General features: G+C 27.1%; 1 protein-coding gene across 1 annotated transcript; it reads left to right on the forward strand.

Annotated features, from left to right (window-relative positions):
• Positions 1-5416: 5416 nt before the first annotated feature.
• Positions 5417-7391, forward strand: STOMAGEN (stomagen). Its single transcript, XM_039043143.2, has 3 exons — positions 5417-5639; positions 5722-5780; positions 7002-7391. The coding sequence occupies exons 1-3, from the start codon at positions 5552-5554 to the stop codon at positions 7176-7178; spliced, it is 324 nt and encodes a 107-aa protein (XP_038899071.1). The 5' UTR covers positions 5417-5551; the 3' UTR covers positions 7179-7391.
• The last annotated feature ends 7361 nt before the right edge of the window (positions 7392-14752 follow it).

Below are 14752 nucleotides of genomic sequence, written 5' to 3' on the forward strand. Positions count from 1 at the left end.
AGAATTCAATCATTGTAAGAAATGAGGAGGAAATAAGTTTAATTTTAAATACCAAAAACAAAAAATAAAATGATTACCAAACGGACCTTAATCTTTAAATAAAATATACGATAACTAATAGAACTAATCAGTTAAACAAATATTAAAAGATAAATTCATACTCTTAAACTTTAAGGGTGGTATCAATTTAAAATTTAAACTAATAATTGTTTCAATTTAAATCCTAAACTTCTCTAAATGTATCAATTTACATTCTTCATTATGTCTTGTTTCAATCAACATCGTGAGAGACTTAATAATTTGACCAATTAAACCTCCATACTTTTATAAGTGAATCAATTTAGTATCTAAATTAATTTATTTTATTTTTTTTTTTTATTTTTTTTTTTTTTAGAATTGTTCGTGCATCAATTTTAATTATTCATTTTGTTAATCAGTTGACATGATCTACATGTATAATAATTGAATGCATAGATTATCTTTAAATGTTATCTCGCTAAATTTGTCACAAGTTTCTTAAGGTTTTTTTTTTAAAAAGGTAAGATGAGTTCCTTAAGATTACTCGATCAAGTATGTTATTGCATATAAGGATTAATTGGTGATCATGCAATATGCAAGGAATAAATTTGAAACTTTTAAAATGACCCATACATTATCTTTTAGTGCTTTCTGAAATATAAATTTTGGAGCAAAAATAATATAATATTTTTTGAAACCATAATTGCAAATATAGAAACTTGGCCAAAATATTAACAAATATAGTACAATGAAAAAAAAATTATAGATATAGAAAAATTTAGATTTATAGTGATAGATCATATCACTAGTAGGAGTCTATCATTGATAGATTTTGTTATATTTGCAATTCTTTAAAAATGTTGTTATACACTTAAGCTATGTTTACTGTTTCGTAATCAAAATTATTGTAATCTAATAGGTTTTTTTTTATTATTCATAATTCACATAATATTGTTAACTAATTTCTCAGAACGTATTTAAATGAACCCCAAGTTTTATATTACAATTGATTGATTAGTAAACGCGGCTTTAATAATTAATTTTATTCATGTTACATATTACAATACCTAAAGAAGTCTCTAATGTTTGGTCCATCTCAGAGAAGAAATATAAAATTCATTCACGAATTATAGTGTTGAAATCTTAATTAGTATTAAAATAGAAAAAAAAGATGCTAATATCTCTTTGGATAAAGAAAAGTAGCAATTTTTTTTTCGAAAGTTCTAATACTCTTTTTAATTAGATAATTGTTTTAAATGGTAAAACTGTTGAAAATTTCTTCAAGTATAACAAAATGTCATTGTCAATCAATGATAGACACTGATAGATTCTGATAGATATAATATCATTGTCTATCAATGTCAATCATTGACATTGTTAGATGTCTATCAGTGTCTATCATTGTTTAATATTGATAGATAATGACATATTGTTATATTTGTAAATAAGTTGACTCATTTTCCTATATTTGAAAACAATCATTTTTAATTCGTCCAATGAATTTTAGTTTTTTTTTTTTTTTAGTTTTCAATTTACGAAATTTATGTTTCTTCTAATTTTCTAATGGAAATTTCAACTCTATTTAAGGAACGCTTAAATTCGTAGTCAAATATTGAAAATAAAAACAATATTTTGAAAACTATGACGCTCAGTTTGATAGTCATATGATTTTTTGTTTTTTGTGTTTAAAAATTAAGCTCATCAATGTTACTTGTACCTTAGAGTTTCTTTGTTATGTAATCCACTTTTTGTTAGTGTTCTTAGAAATTAAGTCAAGTTTTAAAAACTTGTTTTGTTTTTGGAATTTGATTAAGAATTCAAGTCTTTGTTTTGGAAGGATGAACTAAGAATTTTGGTGTGAAAACAAGCAAAAAAAAAAAAAAAAAAATTAAAAATCAAATAGTTATCAAACCATACTCTTTTTTTTTTTAGTCTTTAAAACTGGACTAGATTTTGAAAAATAACGATAGAAAATTAATTTAAAAAAAACAAAAAATTTAGGTATGAAAATAGTATTTATAAATTTAATTTTTTAAAAACTAAATAGTTAGTAAAATGAGAATTTAGCTTTTGGTGCATAATTTCCAAAAAATATTTGAGTGACATTTTAACCAATAAACTTTTATTGGCGAACTATATTCGCTTTAACTTTAGGTTCTAAAATTTAAAAATATCCATTTCAACGCCAAAATTTTATTAATTTTAATTTTAATCTCAGAACTTTTAAGAAAACAATCATTTTGATTCTAGTTGTTATTTTTTCTTTGAGTAGTATAAGCTCACACACAATAATTACAATTACTTTTTTTATTCACATACATAATGTATTTATCAATAGATTCTTTCCACCAATGACATTGATAGTACCTTTCTCGTAAAGTTTTTTTTAGTAACTACTGTGACTTTAGTTACGTATGCATGCATAAATATTTTATCTTTAATATATATTAGAGCTACATATGTCAGTTGAGACATGAATTCTATAAAATTAAGACTAAACAGTTATATAAATATTAATGTCTAAATCTTAAGTTCGAAGTCAATTTTTGCAAAGTCTACTTACGAGCACATCTCTAATTCTTTTTCTTTTCTTTTCTTCTTCTAAAAATATATAACATTAAAAAGACTAATACTTTTGACCGATAAAAGAGGTTTGCTAATACTTTAATCAAGAGAAGTTATTAGAAGGGGCTAGAATAAATGGCTGGTAATTTCATATCTTATAGAAGAGAGAAATTGTAACACTCAACAATGTGTGATAACTCATTTATATTGTGAGTTACTTAGCTCTAAAACTCTAAAATTATTGTGATGAGTTCATGAGATTACCCATGGAAGCCATAATAATTAGTCATGCACATTGATCTAGCTAGGGAAACCAAGCTCTAGAGGCCTATAAAAGATGGCTCAAGCTTCAAGATCGAGGGATTGTGATAATTCATCTTCTTCTATGCACAACTCCATTCTCAACGTCTATGAGAAGCCTATATTCCTAGCATACATATTTCGACCATTGTTATTTGTGAGTTTAGCTAGATAAATAAATTAAAAACGTGCAAGTCATAAATCTTAGCTAAGACATACATTTATGGATAGTGGAGTCCGTCAATATATAAATATATATCTAAATACGAACAAAATTCAAAGAACATAAATCTAAAATGTATTAAATCGATCAAGAAAAATCTCACATAAATTACATAAGTCCTTGCTCCCAAAAATTAGAAAAACCACTTACCTCATCAGTCCATAGACAAGATAAAAAAGGGAAACATCCCTTCTTTAATCATAACTCAAAAATAAAAGAGAAATCTAACCTAAGGTTTGCTAGAAGATAAAGGAAGAAGAAGAATTTCAAGCTCCTCTTCAACCTCCATTATTTCCAGCATGCCAAACCCTAAAATTGAAGAGATATATTTATAAAAATGCGACAATGCCGCGACACTGAGGGATAGTACCTCGGCGCTAATGCCCTGAAGAGCCCTCTGCCTCTAGTGTTGTGCTACAACACCATCACTCCACGGGTCTCACATTCCCATCAAAATTCGGAGCGTTGTGGCACTATCGTCGTATGATGCCTATTGGAAAATTCGTTTAGCACAGCATCACAACGCTAGACCTCATAGAGGCAGAATTGTCATTTTGCGACCTTTAAAATTTTTGGTGCTCGATATCACTTCCAATAATTCCAAATTAATTTCGAATGACCTGCAATGCTTCTGAATACATGATTTGCTCGAGTTCCTACAAAAATAGATAATTAAGCACATTAAACACAAAACAAATGAGATTAGAGACATAAAACTAACTAACTTCTGTCCGGAGCTAACAGTAAATAAGCTAGAAATGAAAGGAATTGTTAAGAGTTCTTCTGAGTACAATTTAGTTATTGTTTTCATTATTTTTCTGTTGTACATTATTGTTATTCTTTGAACTTTCAAGGTGCAGTTCCATTCATTTATAATCAATTTTAATTTACAAAATCGAAGTTGTTAGTTCCCTATTATTTTTGTTTATGTTTTCCCTCCAATTATTTGTTAAGCACATTTTACATCATTTTATTCTCTTTCAAATATGAATGCAGTTATTTCTTCTATTTTTTTTCTTTTAGTATAATATAAATTATTCAAAATAGAAAAAGTTGTAAATATAGCAATTACGTCCAAAGTATTAGCAGATATAATATAATGTAAAAATAATTACAAATATGACAAAATTTAGATAGTCCATCAATGATAGACCATATTGTTGGTAGAAGTCTATTAGTGATAGACCGTATAGCTGATAAGAGTCTATCAGCAATAGAAGTCTATAGTAGATAGACTTTGCTATATTTGCAATTTTTTAAAAATATTATTACACACTTTGTTATTATCTCTAAAAATGCTATCTAATGTAATTACCCTTCGAAATATTATTTCACTTGTGTCTTAAAAGTTTACTCACAACACTTAGCACGGTTTACTTTTACCGAATTCCTTTCTTAATATTAATCTAACCTAATCACTTAGCTAGGTTAGCATATTAGTTGAGCCCAATATCAAAAGAGTTGAGTAATAAATAGTTTTCATCAAAGTAATACAAGGAAAGAGTACCTAATTTCTTGGAAAAGTATCTAAACATAGGACTTTGCTCTTTACCATAGAAATAAGGTAAAACTTATAATGCATACATGTTTATTTCAACTTAATTGCTTAGTCTTCTAAAAGTTCCTTAGAATGAATTGGATAGGAGTTAGGCTTCATTCCATATGTTAATATGTTGAAAACTGGTATATTATAAATGCATCTTGATCACGTACTACTTAACTCCTAATTGGTGGTGGAAACTTTATAGTTAAACGTGTTTTGGTTTGGACCAATCTAGTGATGGATGACCTTATATTTTTCCTAGAAAATAAGGAGATAGTCTTTACTCTTAGGAACAATTCAAGATAATTAAGTAGACAATGTAACTTGCAATGCAGGAAAATATCGAACCATCAATTACAAAGTTTGAATTCCAAATCTTGAGTTGGAACCTTATAGATATTACACAATACTGAAAGAATACAATTTTCCAGACTTCCCTCCAACGATTATTAAGAAACAACCCCATCATCGCTACAACCATCAATAATCTCTTATTTTCAAAATTAACAAAGTGAAAGAACAAGTTGAGAAAGGAACCAAAAAAAAAAAAAAATTGATATAGAGTTTGAAAAATGGGGGGCATTTATGTAATTTGGTAGAACATTATTCCATAAAGTGGGGACAAAACAAGCTATATGGGTACAGAAGGGGGGGGGTGGGGACCAAGGCTGTTATATTTGCTTAAAATTTTCAGATTTTTTTTTTTCTTTTTCTTTTTAACCGTGTTAAATTTTATCTCCTTACCAACACAACCATTAATATTACACCACAAAAACCAAAACCAAACCCAAACCCAAAAAAACACACCACATTTTTTTTTCTCTTCCTTTCTATCAGTTCCCAATTCCATTCCCATTATTATTCCTTCAAAACTTCTCTTCTTTCTTATCTTCTCTTTTCCAATGGCAAAAGCTGCAAAACCAGTTTCAGTACTTCTTCTTCTTTTAACCCTAATTATGACCTTTCTTTTCTCAACAATGGCAGTGCAAGGTCTCTCTCTTTTCTTTTCTCTTCTCTCTTCACTTTTTGACCTTATTCTTCTCTCCATATCTTCTTTTGTTTTTGGTCTCAGGATTCTCGACCCGACATCCACCTCAATTCTTTTCTTTACAAGCAACAATCGCGTCCGAGGTACGTCCTCTCGTTTTAAACTATTGTGCATCAACTTTACTAAGTGATGTTATTGTTTCTTTTACTTCTATTAGTTTTGCTTTTGTGTTGGTATTAATTTAATTTTGTGTCATTTTCATTGAATTTTGAAATTGGAATTATATTTTGGTCTAACTTTTATTTGGTTCAACTTTTTGTATTAATAACTTTATAGTGATTGTAATTCATGATTTTAAATTGAAACTTGGTATAGAAGCATTTTTTTTTATTTTTTTAATTAATAAAAATAAATATGAACCGATATTTGAATCTATATGTATAATAGGAGTTAATTTACTAGATGTATTTGATTTTTGTAACAACCAAATGGAAATAAGCATAAAAAATAATGTAAAACAAAATTTTGAATTCTTTTGTGATGTCGTATTGTGCAATTTATTTTACGTTTATATATATATATAGAAATTTTATTAACCTTCAACTTTTATTTTTCAAAATTAGAAAAATGAGGAAAACTATTTACACAAAATAGTAAAATTTTAATCTTATTTGATAGATGGTGATAAAGGTTGGTAGAAGTGTCTATTAATATATTTTTTTTACTATTTTTGTAAATAGTTTGATATTTTTTCTATCTCTGAAAATTTTTCTTTATTAAACAGTTTATTCTCATTTTTAGATGGAAAAAAGAAAGAAGGGCTTAAATCTCATTTTATATGAACTTACACGTTTACAAAAATTTATTTTAGTCATCTAAGAATTTTTATATCTATCCTATTTTCATCATCAACTTCTAAAATCTATAAATTTTTTAAAACTAACTATTTGAGTCTTTTTTTTTTTTAATTACTCAACTTTGTTCCAGTGATTTTCTATCTTTTTCATCCCACTTTATATTTATCTTATGAGTTCATTCTTGTCGCAGTTGTTGGTTTGTTGTACTATTCTGTACCTTTCTCGATTGTTCAACAAATTAATTAATGTTTCTTCAAGTGTATATGCTCGTATATATGTCATATAAGCAAACTTTCAAGAGAAAATATTTAAGATAGAAAAATAACATAGTACGAACCAAAATAGTTATTTTGTAAAAAAGAAATTAAGAATTAAAACGGACATTTCAAAAGTTCAAAAACTAAAATGAAACAAAAATTCAAAAGTTGGAGGGACTAAAATGAAATGAAAAAGAAAAATAGAAAAGTTCTAAATGTGTGCCATTGATGCAAAATTGAAAATTTTTAGGGGAAAAATGAAAAGATGAGAAATTCAAGAAGGTTGATGATTGGTTCAACAGCACCAATATGCACTTACAATGAATGTAGAGGATGCAAATACAAGTGTAGAGCTGAGCAAGTACCTGTTGAAGGCAATGACCCAATCAATAGTGCATACCACTATAGATGTGTTTGTCATAGGTAATATTATTAATTAATTTTTCCCATTTTCTTACTTTTAATTAGACACCCTACATTTTAATCCTTCAAATTTTTGGTGTCATTTTTTTCCTAATTGATTATTAATATTGTTTAAATTGAGAGTTTGTCTTAAGTCTATTCATTTTGTGTATTGTTATGTTGGTGTAAGTCACTCGAACTGTTTTATCTTTAATATTATTTTGAAAGTTCTATGGTATGTTTTGCTTTAAGAGATATCTTATAAGATATACGATATTCTCATATATATGTGTGTATATGAAAGATGCAAATGTCCAAGCATCGTGCTAAAGTTTGAACGACATTATTAATATGAGACATTTTGACTTAATCTAAATATAAAAAATTATGATGGTTTAAGCTTAAAAATAAGTAAAAAAATCATTAAGTTAAAATATCATTTTGGTTACTATACTTTGAGATTTGTTCAATTTTACATTTTTAGTTGTTCAATTTTACTTTTTGTTCTTTCATAAATCTTAAATTTAGTTGATCAAAATTAATTTTTAATGAAATTGATTAAATAGTAATAATTAAATTTTAGGTAAGAAAATACAACATGTGAATATTTTTTAAAATTTTAAAATAAAAGTAATACCTTAGCTAAAATAATATAGACTAAAATGGTATTTTAGTGCAAAAAAGTATTATTAAGAAAATGTTGAGGTGGAAGAGTATATTGTGTAAAGAGAGAAACAAAATAATTATTTTATACTTGTATTTTTGGAAAGATATACTCCTTTTGTTAACCTGGCCTTCTAACTAATAGAGGTACTTTTGCAATAATTTCAATAATATGGGTGTATTTTTCTATTAAAAGAGAGAGAGATCAATATTAAAGAAGAAAATAAAGTGATATGACATTTAAGGTGGCCAATCATAGCAATAGGTTATATATGAAAAGTTATACATTTTTTTTTTGTTTGTCTTTTAAATTATTTTATGCTTAAATTATCTAATGAAAAAAATATATATTTTTTCTTTATTTCTTGCTATGATTTGCATCTTTTTTTTTATATGATGGTTAAATTCTTAGTCAAATTTCCAAAATAAAAAGTAAGTTTTTAAAAGCTACTTTTTTGTTTCCAAAATTTGGTTTTGTTTTTTAAACTATTGGTAAAAAATAGATAATAAAAGAAAAAATTTGGAGGTGATAATAGTGTCTATGGACTTAATTTTCAAAAACAAAAACAAAGAACTACTTACCAAATCGGGTGTTGTCTCAAAACTCTCAAGTTTATACTATTCGGTCCCTAAACTTTTAAAAGTGTCTAATAAGTCTTTAAATTTTCAATTTGCATCTAATTGATTATACAACTTTCAAGTTTGTGTCCACTAGACTCCTAATATATTCATAATTTTGAAAAAATAATTGATTTAATAAATATAAAATTAATTTTTATCCGTACTAGAATTTTAAGCTTTGAATTTTGTGTCTAGCTAGTACATCTAAAAAAATCTTTATTTAAATTTTTAAAAATAATATATATATAAAGTAAATACTTTGTAACACTTTTTTTTTTTGTTCTTTCTTCTCGTCTCTATCTCCTTCCTCACATTAATGATCGCTATTGACCGTAAATTTTTTGTTTTCTTGTTTTGCTTCCTTCTTCTTGCTCTCCAAAGTTTTAAATAAATATAAAAAAAAAATTAATCCGTTAAATTAGAAATTTAGTCGGTAAACTTCTAGCTTTGTATGTATTTGATCTTGGAATATTCAAAATTATCTAATAGACTATTCGGTTTTTAATTTTGTATCTAATAGATTCTTAAGTTCTAAATTTTGTATCTAAAATTTGATCGACCAAATAGAATTGAATTTTATATCTAATGAAATCCTAAAATTTCAGTTTTATATTTAGTAGATACGTGAATTTAGAAAAAGAAAACAGAAGTATATCGAATATAAAATTGAAAGTACAAGAATCTATTAAACACTTTTCAAAATTTAAGAACTTAATGAATATGAAATTTAAAATTTAAAACTCTATTGGACACTTTTATTAGTTTAGGAGCCTCTTTTTGATACAATATTAGATGTTAAAAAATTTATTAGACACTTTTGAAAGAAGAAAGAAAAAATAAGTACAAAATTAAAATTGGTTAAAAATCACTTTTAATCTTTAAATTTTCATAAGAGTAACAATTTAGTTCTTATAGTTTTTTTTTATTTATTTATTTAACAATTTAGTCTCATATTTTTATCATGTGAAAAATATTTTATAGCCTAAACTTTTTAGCAACTTAATGGAAATGTCCTTGGAATAGAAGGGTGCTTCAATTTGCTTCAATTTCCCTTATTAAAAGAAGATGGATGAATGCAGAGGTGCAGAGTACTAATCACATGGCTTTAATACATATAAGGACACTTGTCTTGTTCCACCCAATCAATGCTCCTCACTCCAGTCAAATCAATATCCTCTCTTCTCACTTCTCTTCTCTATCCTTTTATTTTTGCCTCCTATTTTATTTTCTCCCTTCAAATATACTTTTTTTTTAGTCATTGGCAAAATTTAGATCTAATTTTAGAAGTCTATCAGTGATAGACGATACCATTAGTAAGAGTCTATCAATAATAGAGTCCATCACTTATAGATTTTACTATCTTTGCTATTTTTTTAAAATGTTGCTATACATTTAATTATTATTCCTAAAAGTGATACTCATCGTAGTTACCATACTTAGGAGTTATTTGGGTCACAACTTCCAGTGAGTGGAGTGGGTTATTATAGCCCACTCCATGGGGTTCCAATTCTACCATTATTTTTAACTATTATAACCTACAATTAACTACAATATTATTTTTCAAATATTTCATTGTGTTTACTTAATTGTCAGCGTGTTTGCTATTTCTTGATACATCTTCTATCTCTCTTTGTTACTGTATTTACTATCTATCCAGACTAATAATCGTATATACCTCAAACATAGATTATTATAACCTACCAACTATTATATTAACCAACTCAGTGGCCCTTTAGTTGATATATAGTAAAGGTACATCGACTTTTAACTTCGATGAGATTTTGCATACTGGAGACTAAATTGTTACAAATTTGAAAGCATAAGAACTAAATTTAGGGATTTAATTATTACAACTTTGAAAGAACATGGACTACTTCACTACCAACGAAAGTTTAAGGACTAAATTGTACTTCTATAAAAGTTTTGAAACCAGGAGAGTTCTTTCCACTAAGATCCCATTTGATAAACATTTTATTTTTTATTTTTAGTTTTTTAAAAACTAAGCCTATAAACACTTATTCTACCTCTAAATTTTTTGTTTTTTTTAATATACTTTTTACCAATATTTACAAAAAAAACCAAGTCATATTTTGAAAACTAAAAAAAAGTAATTTTAAAAAAACTTGTTTTTATTTTTGAAATTTGGCTAAGGATTTGACTCTTGTACTTAAGAATAATGCAAATCATTATAAGAAATTGAGAGGAAATAGACTTAATTTTCATAAACAAAAAATCCAAAATAAAATGTACTAAAAAATAAAAAATAAAATGGTTACCAAACGAACCCTAATTAAAATCGTCAATTATCTCATTAAACCCTAAACTTGAGTAAATTATGTCATTATTATTGCATTATATTACACTTTGGTGTTATAGTTTGGGCAAAGTTTTAATTTGGGTTTCAATAGTTTAAATGTTTCAATTTGGTCTTCATAGTTTCAACTTCATTTGATTAATCTAAATTCTAAGATTTTAAATGTTTCATTTTGTGTCAAATTGAACATATGTAACTCAATTAGTTTAGGAATATTCTCTCTCGACCAAGAGGTCACAAGAAAAATTACGAGGATAGTCTCGAAAGTTTATACTAGTTTGTCCCAATCTTGGGACTATGCTCAATTTTATGCAACTGCAGGTTATACTATGATAGATATTACAAAAGAGTCATCAAACTCGCACTAGAAATTTTTCATCAAATAGCTAACACAAACCATCGTTGAAACAAGTAACATATATATATATATATATAAACCATCATTGAAACAAGTAATATATATATATATATATATATATATATATAAATGTCCCAATTCTCCGAAATCAATAGTTACTTACAAAACTAGCTAGCAATTCGCATATTGAATCACTTATATAAATTAGCTAGCACAAGCAAACAACCAACTATAAAACTAGCAATCGCAGGGTTTCATTCACACATGACTAAGTGAATAGTACCAAATTAATCTCATTGAAACAAGTAATATATTTGTCAACTTTCAATCCAACCGTAGTCATATATTAACAAACTATCCATAAACAAAATCACACAAAATAACGAACAAAAAGGTTTTCATTAACCAATAAGCAAACTACTTTTCTACACAAAGTGTGCATCCTGAAAACGCGTTATATAAGGCCTAACCTAACAAAAATTGAAATCGCATCCTATAATATATAAGCTAATAAAAGTGACTAATGCTAACAAACATATATCATATGTATCGTCCAACGAATTCATAATCCTCAACTATGCTCTTGTCTAAATCAAATTAACTATACTTGTTTGTTTCATCAACTACAAACAAGCAAGTAAACGTGATAGATTAAAAATATTATACAAAGTGTAAAAAGTTAAGGATGATGAATGTTAGAAAATTTATACCACATATATGTAGGTGAACATGATAAATCGAAAAATCGAGTCGACTGACCAAACAGACCGACTGATCGACTTTTACTCCTCAACGACAGAGGTCGGTTTGAACATTTACTAAACATACCATAGTCGGTTTGGTGATAGTTTTGTCAGAAAATCAACTCCGATTTATTGATGCTCATTCTTAATGTAATCATTATGCTTCTACGAATATCTATATCTTGTATAGACTTCATTATATAGTATCCACATGTAACTCGATTTTTTATCACACAATAAGTACACAAATTTCAATCCATGTAATAAGAAATCCAATATTAATAAAAAAAAAATATTATACCACTAAGTAGAAGTTCAAATGATTACCTTAACAACAATCCAATTAAAAAATGGAGCTCGCATACTTGTTTGAACATAGAACATAATTATTGCCTTCACAGAAGACATCGTGTTTAAACAAAAATAGGTTTTGTATTCTCTCATGCCCCCTAACATGATTTTAGGAGAAAATTAGAGTTAAGAGTTTTTTCTTTTTTTTTAGGTAAGCAAAACACATGAAACCATAAAAATTATATACATTAAATATTTGAGCCCAACGAATTCACATTTATCTCCTTAAGACAAATTTACTCACCCTAATACCTGAGTTTAGATAGTAATTATCTCAAACTTTGTGGATGTATCGAATTTCTCAGTAGATTTTGAAAATGGAGAGAAATTTTTAAAGAAGGAAAATTCTATGAAAAATGTTTTTAAAACAAATTGAAGAAATGACATTTTATAGACTAATTCGTGATCATTCGAATAGTCATATCATTTCTTCAGTTTATTAATAGCATAATGCTTACCCTAAAACCACACCTGCACCGTCTCATCATCTTTACAATGGGTAGGAAGAAAAAAAAAATCAACGCATTGCTTATTAAGTTATCCAAAGGTTGGTTTGCCCGTTGAACCTAGATCTTAGGATCTTCAGTCAACTAAGTTGTTAGTTAACTTTTTAAAATTAAAGGTTTTAATCCCATTCTCTTTGATGAACTTTCAACCAACTCTCTAGTTAGACTTTTTGTAAGCAGATCCGCAGTATTATCTTTTGACATTACAGAGTCAATTGTGATAATTTACTAGAAAGTATTGTCTGATTGTATTATGTTTTCGTCATGTATGCCGAGACATATTATCATTAACTAAAGAAGTATAGGATGTATTTAAACTTTAGGAATACTATGAAAACATTCTGTAACCAACTCAAACATATCTCAACCTCTTTTTAAATTGTCTTCCAATATTCTAAACTTGGATTGTCAATTTAAGAATAGCTAATATTACCAAATACCCCACACTAATACCATTTTCATAATCTACTCACTGAGATTTTGTGGTATCCTTGCAATAGATTTTTATTTGCTTCTTAGCAAACACTTATAATGGTATCAATGTATTATATTAAATACTTTTCTTTTACCACTTTTGGATAGGAAAATTGAGAATCATAATAGCCATATGCAAATTAGGAATTAAATCCACATCATCCAATACCAAACTTTAGGAGAATCATCCAAATAAGCAAACTAAATAATATTCACTTTATTAAAGATAGAGTATTTGAGTATTACATTCTCATACAAACATAAAGCTTACTAAGTTCACAATAATTACTACATCAAAGACTAGACATTTTGTACGCTTTAGGCAAATAAAACAATGTTTGCAACTCCATCTCGGTTATATGGACTTGGGCATTTTTCTTCCGAAAGTTCCTTGGCTTGCGACACTCCTTCGATTGATGTCCCATTTTATTGTAATTAAAACACTTGTCATTGAACTTTCTTGTGTATTGTTGTCTTTGATTTGAACCTCATCAAAAAATTTCCTTTTCTTCTTACTTTGTGGTTTATTTTCAACAATATTTGCCTTGGGATCTATAAAACTGTCCAGAGAACCTTTTTCTGTAATTTTATTGTTCTCTTCAATTCCAAGATGAACCACAAGTTCTTCAAACTTTATCTCCTTGCGTTTATATTTGAGATAGTTTTTTAAATCTCTTCATGAGAGTGGCAATTTTTCAATTATTGCTACTACCTGAAATAATTCACTCAAAAGCATATTCTCATAATGTAAATCATGAAGAAGAATTACTTGGAGTTCAAGACTTGACTTATCACCATTCTTTAATCCACCATTTTATAATCCAAAAACTTGCCAACTATGAATTTCTTCGAACCGACAACTTCTATTTTATACTTTTTCTCCAGTAAATTCCACAGATTCTTTGTTGAATCAACACTACTATATACACTGTAAAGTAAAGTGTGTTGTCCAGTCCATTCAGAATATAATTCCTGCATAGATATTCAACATGTTTTCATACATCATGAGCAAGTTGTTGTTCTTTGTCAGATTCTCCCTCAGGTAAACAAGAACATTCTCTTTGAGGAATTTTGTCAAGTTCAGAGAGGTGAGATAAAACAACATTTTTGTTGCCAACATTTGAAATCAACACCACCAAAATTTTCAAGTTTCTCCCTATGGGCAACACCAATAGCAGGAACAAAATTGAAATTGGTTCAAGTCATGTCTTCAAACAAATAAATCACACCAAATAAATAACTAAATAAATTTAAGGAAAAAAATGTATCAAACAGAACTCACTGTATTGTTGACACCAATTGAGAGTATGACAGAATTAATATTGATATTTTTTTAAAAAAAACACACACAATATATCAATTAAATATCTTAAACAGAACCAAAAAAGAATTAAAATAAATTTATTAAATATGACAGAACATAAATTAATTTCTAAAACAGAATCTATGGCCACTTCTGCATCTTATAAATTTGAAACAAATGTAAAATGAAGAACATGAAAAATTAAAGGCAAGAAGTAAAAGCAGAAACACCAACCAGATTATGTATTCTAAAAACACTCAGATTAA

The sequence above is a fragment of the Benincasa hispida genome, chromosome 9 (assembly GCF_027475165.1).
Source record: "Benincasa hispida cultivar pf3 chromosome 9, pf3_genome.v1.1, whole genome shotgun sequence".
Lineage (NCBI taxonomy): Eukaryota > Viridiplantae > Streptophyta > Magnoliopsida > Cucurbitales > Cucurbitaceae > Benincasa > Benincasa hispida.